The 10,681-nt window shown below is 42.1% G+C and overlaps 1 protein-coding gene across 1 annotated transcript in view; it reads right to left on the bottom strand.

Moving 5' to 3' along the window:
• Positions 1 to 10,681, bottom strand: part of tmtc1 (transmembrane O-mannosyltransferase targeting cadherins 1) — a 146,595-nt gene that overhangs the window by 19,182 nt on the left and 116,732 nt on the right. The window contains exon 11 of the mRNA XM_023423025.2: positions 4,653 to 4,796. Within this exon, the coding sequence (XP_023278793.1) occupies positions 4,653 to 4,796 (144 nt within the window). The remainder of the gene's footprint in view (positions 1 to 4,652; positions 4,797 to 10,681) is intronic.

The raw sequence follows: 10,681 nt of genomic DNA, 5'->3' as shown, positions 1-10,681 counted from the left end.
ACACACACACACACACACACACACACACACACACACACAGACACACACACTTCCTCGATTGTTCTTATAGCTCCAGTGATAACACAGACTGGTAATGGAGCTGAGCCATAATAATGGAGTTTGTTTCGGCTTCATTTATTTATGTAATTTTTTATTAAAGCCAGCAGAGCTGAGGGCGGTCCACATTGTTTGACCGCAAGACAAACAAAGAAAGAAAAAAAACCCTCCACCACTGTGCCCAGAGCTTGTCAGATTACAGCGGCGGTGTCAGGAGTCGGGATAATTGAAGACTTTCATTTAGTGAACGAGGTGAGTGATTGTTTTTCGGGCCCTTAAGTCGCTGACTCCTGTATGACTAATACCACCACATCTTTAGCTGACCCCTTCATTTCCATCTGAGCACTGAGGCTATGTTTCAACATATCTCTCAATTCTGTTTGTGTCCACACTGATACAGCCGTGACTCCAAGGGTCCGCATGAGCACTGCAATGAATAATGGCCGTTAAAGTTTAACTGTGCTTTGCTGGCCGAAAACTAAGTGGGTGAGAATCTCCAGTTTAATCACACGCCTACTGTTCCTGAGGATGTCATTATCTCTGATGTTCATAACAAATAAAAATCCATAAATCTGCTTAAAAGAGACGCTTCAGAACTGAGAATCCTCACACGTTTCCTTCAGCGTCGCAGTTATCCAGTGATAGCTCTCTATACATCCACGGCTACACTGCAAATAGGAGATGATCACAGCTGATTCAGCACAATCTAATTTTGTGTATGTCAACAAATATACCCCCCCCCCAAAAAAAAGAGGACTATATTGGTGTTAGCATGTTTCTAATTAGCAAAGACCTCTTTGACCTCCTCCATTTTCACACAAATGTCAAATTTCACACTGGTTTTGTTGTGAGGTAGTCATGCATAGTCGGTACATTGCCTGCAGTAGATCCTGATCAGCATGCTCTCAGTTAGGAAGGATCCGACTGGGAGCACCAGCAGACTAGTAGAGCGGTGTGTTGCTGTGCACGGGGCCACCAGAAAAAATGTGTTTTAGACACTTTTAGAATATTTAGGATAATTTCAGCCAATTATCCTCCTGTGAAAACAGCACTTTCCCTTGGCACTACATTTTTTCAACCGCTAAACTACCGTATTCCTACGCACAAATGTATGTATTACAACTGTATTACGCCGCAGCTGCAGGTCAGCTGAGTGAATCACAAAGCGGCACGATACCGTGCGTTCTGTAGGTTTGCTTGTGCGCTTTCTGGTGGTCCCAGTGCGCAGCAACACATCGCTCTGCTAGTCTGCCAGTGCTCCCGGTCGGATCTGCTAACTGGGAGCACGCTGCTCAGGATCTAATACACGGAATGTACTGACTACGCTTGACTGCCTCACAAAACCCCGCGTCAAAAAAACCTGAACTATCCTTTTAAAGATTAAAGAAACCATTAGAACTCAGAAATCCACTTTAAAATGCAGGAGAGTTGCTCAGAGGCGTCAGAGGAGGCAATATAGGCAAATGCCTGGGGCCACCCCAAAGGGAAAAGGGGCCCAAACCTACACAATACGGTGCCCCCCAGCGTGTAGGATCACCACTGAAGTTGCTCCGGCCGGGATTCAAATGACAGGCGGACCAGAGAGGTTGCAGGAAAAACAGTAGGTAATAATGGCTGCAATTACTCCTGTGCTGAGGGTGAAAATGACCCACTTAATGACAAAATCACTGACCAGCTCAGATAATGTTAAAACCAGCGCAGCTCCCCTGGAGAAATAAAAGAGGCTTTAGAACTAAACCCCTCAGACTGAGACTTGAGAGTGATTCGAGACGACTCCTACACTGACTCTGAGGAGAAGAGGGAGACACTGCTGCTTTACAACACTCTCAGCAATGAAGTAGAAATTATGATGAGGCGATGTAGTTTTTCTGACAAGTGCGATTTAGACAAGGGTGAACATCGAAAGGCAGACAACAGCACCACAGTTTATGAGTTTAGGTTTTACGTGTACAGACTAATAACTGAGGTAACTATTTACCAAGGCTGTATATGCAAAATAGCTTAACCTCATAATGCTATTTACAAATAAGACTTTCACACAGTACTAAGCCACTGGCATTAAAATAAATGAGATAAATGAAGGGACATTGTTTTCAGCGCTGTTCTCCCCGGCATCACTAGCAAAATCAGTTAAAACATTATCTGCTTATTTTCATTAAGAATTCCCCAAACATCTCTCCTTTCATGTAATATCTCTGCCTTTAAAGCCATTTGCTGCACAAGTCCTAACAGGGTAGAAAAGCCTCTGGAGCTCTCCTAAAATATCGGCACAGGTAGGAGTCGTTCCCTGAGTGAGAAGGTGGATAAAATGCTTTTGCTTCAAAACCTAAACATAAAATCAAAAATACTGAGGATTTATTTCCTGCTCTGAGACACTCGGGTTCATTTCAGATCAGGCTCAGGGACTTTTAGTAAATATCACAGTCATGTAAAGGGACACAACAGTTTTGGTCATCTACAGCAAACTGTGGTAGAAAGAGCGGGGAAAATGTAAGATGGCAAAAACTGTAAAGGGTCAACAGTTGTCCAGTAATGTTACCATGTCATATTGGACAACGTGAGGTTCCATCAGACTGCAGTGCAGCGGTTCAGGAAATGTTTTCATTGTCAATTTTCCACCATTCCACAATAGGAAGTACAGAGGAAGGTTTCATAAACCAAGATTACTGGATAAACCAGGCTTACTTGAACAAATCAGGATAATCTTTTCTTTAATAAAGCAGGTTTTAGTAAGTTTGACCTAAGCTAGCATGGAAACTTAGCGCTCCAGACTAGAATGGTTCCTGTCAAGCCTTGTTGTCAGGTTCATATTCACCTCATATACATTACTTCCATGGGCCCTGAACCACAGACTGCATGATTAAAACCAGAGAGGAGTTTATCCTGTTGGTTCGGTCTGACCTCCCTTCTAGTCTAAAACATGAAGCCAAAAGTTTGTCTCTTTGGCTTTCTTTTTTTTTAATTTTTATATGTAATTCTTCATATTATATGTTATGTAATATGTACTGTTCACATCAGCTCTGAGATGGCTTCACGGATTAGCTTAAATTAGTTTAACTTAGTGAGTTTGTTAGGCTCAATCAAGCCTGGCTTTCACAATAACACCTGAGGGATGTTTTCATAAAGGAGGCTCAGAAAAGCTGGACTTGCTGTGAAATGCCTGTCGTGAATGAGCCTGATGAACTGATATAGGATCAGTCCGTGTCATGGAGCCAATTTAAAGTGAAGCCTTGTTTATTTCATGTCTTTGAAACACAGACCCGGAGACATCAAGCACGAATCACCTAAATTCCATCCATCAATCCATGAGCTCTAACGCTCATCCCTGAGGGTCGCATTGGGGCTGGAGCCAATCCCAGCTGATATTGGGTGAGAGGCGGGGTTCATCCTGGACAGGTCGCCAGTCTATCACAGTCTATCACGCTCACAATCACACCTACGCGCAATTTAGAGTCGCCAGTTAACCTGCTTGTCTTTGCACTGTGGCAGGAAACCCACTCAGACTCAAGGAGAATGTGCAAACTGCACAAAACTGGGATCGCCACGGCCTCACCGCAGCAAGAGTCTACACTTACATTACAGAGAATAAACAACACGAAAATCATGAGAACCGCTGCATGTAAGAGAAAATCTGGCAGCATGTTGGAGAGCATCCTTCCTGCATGAATCGTTTGGATTTTCTCTGTATCATAAGTTCTGAAAAGGTGTTGTCTGCCTGTCCCTCTTGTGTTTTCTCACAGTTTTCTGAGTGTCTGATCCATTAAGTTCATTTTCGTGACATTTAAAGAGACTAAATGTGGAAGTGTTTCTCGCCATGAGACTGCAGACATGGGTCCAAGTTGTTCCTTGTAGGTAATCAATACTGCAAGTGTCAAAAAGTGATGAATTTGACATTTGCGACTAACTCCCTGGTGCTCACGGTGCAGAGGTAAAAAGGAACATTCAGGAGGAAGTTTGGGTTCAGTTGTAGTTCAGCCTGAGGCAAAGCAGAACCTGAAAACTGGTCTGACTGGGACCCGGCTAGCTTTCAGGTTTCCACAGTAAGTTCAAACCTCCTTTACGAAATACAACTTCCTGTAAAGTAGCTTGAATTACTGAAATATCTGCTTTGTTATAAACACCCCTCAGGTCTCCTTTACAGAGCAAGACAGAATGTTCTGGTGTTACAAAGGCAATGAAAGGAGTCAGTGAAGTTCTCATCGTTTTTCTTTGGTTTAAAACCAGAGGTAATGGAGATATGATTGAATGATTAAAGATGTTATTTTTTTTTTCTCTTGGTTTGCTCATAATTGGGAGCTCAGGGAAAAAAAAAAATATTTTTTTTTAGCAACACGTAAGAAGTTACTGCTGGATCATTAAGACGTCTCCAGCTGTGAGGGTCCCTAATAGTTTTAGGAGCTCTTTGGAAAGTTAAGAAATTCAAACTTCCTTTAAACTAGAAACTGTTGAAAAACTGCCAGCACAACATTATCAAAGTCTCCAGCTGTGCTGAGCGTCCTCAGTTCCTGTCATATTTCACAAATTGATGGTCAGGGTTTCTGTGTGTGTGTGTGTGTGTGTGTGTGTGTGTGTGTGTGTGTGTGTGTGTGTCTTACTTGAGGAGGTTTCCCAGGTTGAAGAGAGCTCGGTTATGCTGAGGGTTGGTGTCCAGTGCTTTCCTGTAGTAACGCTCAGCCTCCTCTGGGCTGCGTGTCAGAGTGCCGAGGTTGTTCATGGCGCTGGCATGACGGGGATATAACCTGAGAGAGGAGGAGAGAGGACTCAGACACATCAGAGTAGTTCCTGCCAGTTGAAACACCCTGTTGTTAAAGGAAAATGTGTTACAAACTTCAAAAGCTCAAATCTGTGAGCGTAACTTAATAGATCAAATACATTAACTAAATAGATTAACTAAATGTGAACTTTAGTCTATGTTTAGTTAATCTATTTGATCTATTTGGTCAGTTGAAGACAGTTTTTCAGTGTGTGTGTGTGTGTGTGTGTGTATGTGTGTGTGGGGGGGGTGCTTATGTCACATGTAATATCATTAAACTGACAGATCCTTTCAGAAAAGATCCTCACACTTTTAAAACTGTTTAAAATGCTGATTATAATGTTGGCGAGTCTGTTCTGGAAGTGAACAAACACAATATGTGGCGGTTTATTTGTAATATTGAGAAAGAGAGATGCTGTCACTGCACACACATGTTTCATTAATGTTCTACCATTAAGATTTTCTTCATTTAAGATGCAACAATATAATTTACATTAATAATAGATTTTTAATCCTAGTGATGAGCCCCCAGAGAATTACCAGCAGTTCCTCTCTGCTTTACGGCGTTTTAGCCTCTTTTAGCTGATTGTTCTGGTCTCAGCTCCAATAAACCTGTTGACTGCCACTGTACCTGTCCACCACCAGACAGCAGGCGGACACAGCCAGAGACCAGCTGCTGAACACAGTGGAGCATTTAGCAGCTTTAAAAAAAAAAATGCATTGCACAAGACTGGAACATCCTACAACTGCTGAATACACTGACACATCTTTGAATAAACAGACTGTTATTAATTAATTAACTACCTAAAAGTTATTAATGTTCTGATACTATTAAAGGCTCATTTCCATCAGTAAAGCAGGATGATATCTTCAGTGATGAGAAGCTGCCAAACATAAAAAAAAGTGCAGATTTTTTTTATTTAGAACCCACTCTCTTCAATATGTGATGTAATGTGAATTAAACTAAAAATGATATGCTCATGAAAATGATTGACATGACCATGTATCATACACTGGAGAAAAAATTAAAAATTAAAACCTGTTGATTTTTTCTGGCACCAGCTCATGTTATCCTGACCTTTTTAAAATCTTTATTATAAGCGTTTTACTTATCCAATTAGTCTGTGACTCATTCGGGTCATTACTGACATCAAGAGCCTAAGCACCGCTGAAGCAGTCATTGTTGTTTTAATAATGGACGGATCACCCTGGCAGGAAACCTGTCTGGAGCAGTCTGTCTGCCGGCTTGCTGCTTCTGGAACGGAGCTTCGCCGTCAGACTGTGTTCATCTGAGGAACCTCCACACTTCCAGATGGAAGCATACCATAACATGATCATGATTGGACTAAGTGCCTTGTCACAGTGATAAGGATTATCTTCAGGGCAAATGGTGCAGATAAATCAGCAGTGAGTGTGTGGAAGCTGCAGCCAGCAGCCTCTCTGCTGACATTTACTGCCACTCTCCATCACCGCTACAAAAGACCTCTGTGTAATTGGAATACATTTTTATAGTTAGAGCCCATGATGGTGACACAGGCCTGACAAGACACCCGGGGGCAGGAGGGGAGCTTTACTGTTTCTATGGTAACCTTGTGCCACGTGTTAATGGGTTGGCGTTTCACAGCGCAGAAAGAGGAGCAGCTGTGGAAACCAGCAACGATGAATGCTAACTGACCGGTTATCCTGGTCACAAACTTCATTTGTACGGGGGTTTCCGCTCTAACTACGGTGACGACATGCCTACGCTCCAAAGCTACGCACGTCTTCTCAAAGGTTTAACCACACACCCGGGCTGCGGAGATGTTGGGAACGCAGGAGCTGTGACTGACCGCTGGGGCTTCTGATCATCTCATATTCAACAAGGCGAACATTCCCACCATGACTCATCTAACAGAGCACATGAAAGAATAACAGAGTAAATAAAGGAGAATGTGTTTCACTTAAACACAATGACCTGTTTAGTGTTGCCATGTGATATCTAACACTTCAAATCAAAACCTACATTGTAGATATCCACGGTGCGACGTCTGTGAACCCCTTGACTCAAACTTAAATCTGGCTTCACACCAGGTTGGGAGTGAACATGATGTGGCATTAGTTTATTACTTGATCATGAATGACCTCTTTTTTTTCTGCAAAGCTCATAAAAAGGATTTTATTATCAAGACAACTCAAATTTTGACCTGATGATGGACCTAGATGAAAAGTCAACCATTAACCGTTGGAACATTTTATATGGGTTGATGAACCCACCAACTGACACTGTCATGCTTACAGCCCTGCTGCAGGCCTGGCTAAAGGTCACCAACATTAGTAACTTCAATCCCCCCTGCAGACAGTGTTAACTAAACTAAGGAAATGGATGCATCGCCTGTGTCACATCAACTTTAACTTTCTGGTGGAGATTTGAAGAGTCGACTGTTCTGTACATAACTGAGGGGTAAGAAAGATGCTGGGTGCATCCCATTTCCCTTATTTGATCATCCCTTGCTTCTAAATTTAAACTTATTTTTCCTGTCCTCCACCTTGAAGCTCGTACCACAGCTCTTGTTTCTGCTCTGAGGAGCGAGGTAACACCAGACCATCCTTTCCTGAAGTCAGACACACCCCTTTATCAGAGAGCTGTCAGTGATTGGACAGTGAAGCTAATCAGACTGATCTGAAACCGGATCACAACATCACTGTGGTTTTACACCGAAGAAGACAGACATTAATGTATTTAATACATTCAAGTGTATTATGCTCAAACTTTAGATTTGTTTAGTGTTTTAACTTGTTTTGTTCTTTGGAATTAGAACTTTTTCTCTGCATGATCTTTTATTTCCCTTTTAATCTGTATCATGGATAATATATTCGGAAAGAGGAGGAGTCTGAAGTCTTCCAGAAATAATCACATTTTACTTACTATGTAGTTTAATGTGAGATATATTTACTTAATTTCCACTTTCCCTAGAACTTCTGGGCTGATAAATCACTTCTACCAATGATGACACTTTCTAATCCTGAACATAAATCCAGACATTTTGACGCAAGTAATGAATAAATTAAAAAAACATGCTGCTGTCAGGAGAAATGTTTCATGTGCATTCAGAGTCTGAGCAGTGAAATTCATTTACACACTGTGGTTCGACTGATCTGTCCACAGTATAAATAAAGTACGCAAGTTTTTAATAAATGTGCTGTTTCACAAACATGTGATGTTTGTCAGACACAGCTGTGCTGCTGGTGGTGGTGGTAACTCCACACCCTTCTTATATCGGGGACAGCACACACTGTTTATAGGCAATTCCAAACCATTAAAAGTTGTGATATGACTGATGAGGCTGAGGACAGCTGATCCAGCTGTGCTGCCATCATTAAAAATGGATGTTGCTTCAGATGATGGTTCAGAGATGATTTCTCCCATCTCTCCTTGTGTCTTTAGCAGGAGGGACTAAGATGCAAGGAAAGGACACGAGGGAGGGAAACATGAAGGCAATTAAGAGATTTGGGATGTACAGCAGAGTACTGACTGTGGCACACACACATAAAATTACATTAAATAAAAATAGAAGACATAATGAATAAATTAAGAATGAGAGAGTCACTCTTGATGATATGTCAAGTCTGAAACTGACATGTTAAAACAAATTTCCAAAGTTTGTGAAAGTCACAAACTTTGGAAATTTAAAATGTGAGGGATTCAAAGGGATTTCTGTCCTTCTCACTGCCTTGCTTGGAAAATCAAACTAGGTCAAAACCATAGACTGTAAATACAGATGGACATAACCTCTATGACATCACCTATAGGTTTCTGAGGAGCGGTTTTGAAGCTCAGAGTGGGCTGCCCCACCCTCCCCATCTTGGCAGCGTCTGACTCCGCCAATATCCCGGCCAATCCAAAAATGGTCAAAGAAGAGGGGAGTGTGTGGAGCTGGTTTGTGGCAAGAGTACACTCTCCCGGCTGTTACTCAAAGCTGCTGGCCCTTACTTATGAATTGTAAACCTTAATAAAATTTAAACGGGTCAGCCGCAAGTGGCCATTATAGGAACTGCAATTTTTGGATCCTCTGTTTTGTCTTCATTTTTCAGGCCCCAGAGTTTGCTGCTTGGTCACAACCTAGTATATGGCTGGACTGTGTCTCGTCGATACAAGGACATAGATGAAAACTTTTTGTGGAATCACTGTAAACAACTACTTTCAATGGAAAGTAGTTAAAGCTGCAGGAAAAGTCACTAAATGTCACTAGATGTCATAACATGGCAATTAGCATAATCATGTTGTCACTGTGTCATGTTTGGATTCTGCCTTCACTTCCAAGCTGCTGCTCTGCGGCGGCTAAAAACCTGATTTTATAACCCTGAAGTCATCTGACAAAAATCACCAGAAACATAAATTAAAGACAAATTTACTTGTACAAAGATCATTTAGAGAGAAAGTTAGCAGCTCATTCGTACCTATGGCAGCTGCTGTGTGCTCAGCAAAGAGAGGACAGCCCGACCTCGCTTACGCGGGGCAAAAGTGGCGACTCTGTTCTACGGAAGCTAAAGTTTGTCCCCAAAAGTCGCTAGATTTGTTGCTAGGTGCTGAAAAGTCAGTAAATCTAGTGACAAAGGCACTAAGTTGGCAACACTGCCTATAAACACCCCCCTGATGATGTAATGGAAAGCAGCCAATGGGGAAACTCCAACACTTGGCCAGCCGACCAATGTAACAAGCCAATGACAATGCTGTAACTTGATCAGTCAGTCCGTCAGTCACAAACATTTGCGTCTCTAAGGCCTCGTTGTCATAAATGGAGGAGCAGACAGGAAGCGGAGGCTGGTTAATTAAAGTCAGAGTGAGGGGTCCGGTGGGTTTGAGGTTATTAGGGGCTGGGATGTGGTTTGGAGCTGGATGAAAGCTGCTGCTGGTCTCTGCTGGGGTTTGGCAGGACGGCAATGCTGGATTAGCAGAGAGTTGTTGTGCTGAAGCTCACACATACTGACAGTACACAACTCTGCTGCTGGGAGAGAGAGAGAGAGAGAGAGAGAGAGAGAGAGAGAGAGAGAGAAAGAGAGAGAGAGAGAGAAAGAGAGAGGGAGAGAGGAGGGAAAGGAGAGGAAGGAAGGTAGCGAGGGAGGCAGAGAGAGTGCAGAGATAAATGGAGTGATGGAGAGGAAGTGTTGGAAAAAAAGAAAAGAAACCAGTGGAACGGCCACGAGAGTTTAACTGTCCACGGATTAAAACAAGCAACATCACAGTCCATTATGACCACTGATTAGAGCAAAACAATGAATCCTTTTAACATTCAAATCCTGATTGAAGTGCAGTGAGTTGACTACCGTTGATTTGATTTTGAAGGATATAATGACAACTGTCTCCGGCAGATTTACTCAGCTGGAGCTAATTGAGAAATGTTTAGCAAAGAGTATAATTTACTCTCTTCAAATATCTATTCTTTTTTTTTTTTTTTTTACCATTTCAGTCTGATTTTCTCTCTTTAAATTGTTCTTTTGCTGTCCTGCCATTACAGTCCAGACAGGAGAGGAGAGGGGTTGAGTCACATTCAGTTATTACTGTGAGCTCACAGCAATAAGTTTAATGAGCAGGAGAAAGTGCTGAGGGATTTGTGTTACTTTCCTGCGCTGCATTTTGCCTCTCGGGCAAGAGACAGGGTACCGTGCCTTGTTAGTGGAGGTTGTTGTTGCTATGTGGTGCCTGGAAGAAAGACAAAGAAAGACCTCCGCATGGCTCTAGATCACAGAAATATAATATAATCTGTATTATTAGTTATAGTTAATACTCTCCTAAAAAGATGCTTGAATAGAATATCAATCAGAAATTGGGAAGTAAAGCTACTGCAAATACTGTACAACATTATAGGGTTAGTGCATTAACAGAACAGTAGC

This window comes from Seriola lalandi, unplaced genomic scaffold (genome assembly GCF_002814215.2).
Source record: "Seriola lalandi dorsalis isolate HSWRI2012SDOR001 ecotype SW California unplaced genomic scaffold, Sedor1 jcf7180002054688, whole genome shotgun sequence".
In the NCBI taxonomy this organism is placed as follows: Eukaryota; Metazoa; Chordata; class Actinopteri; order Carangiformes; family Carangidae; genus Seriola; species Seriola lalandi.
Note: the sequence above shows the minus strand (reverse complement) of the source record. Positions and strands in the feature narration are given on the sequence as shown.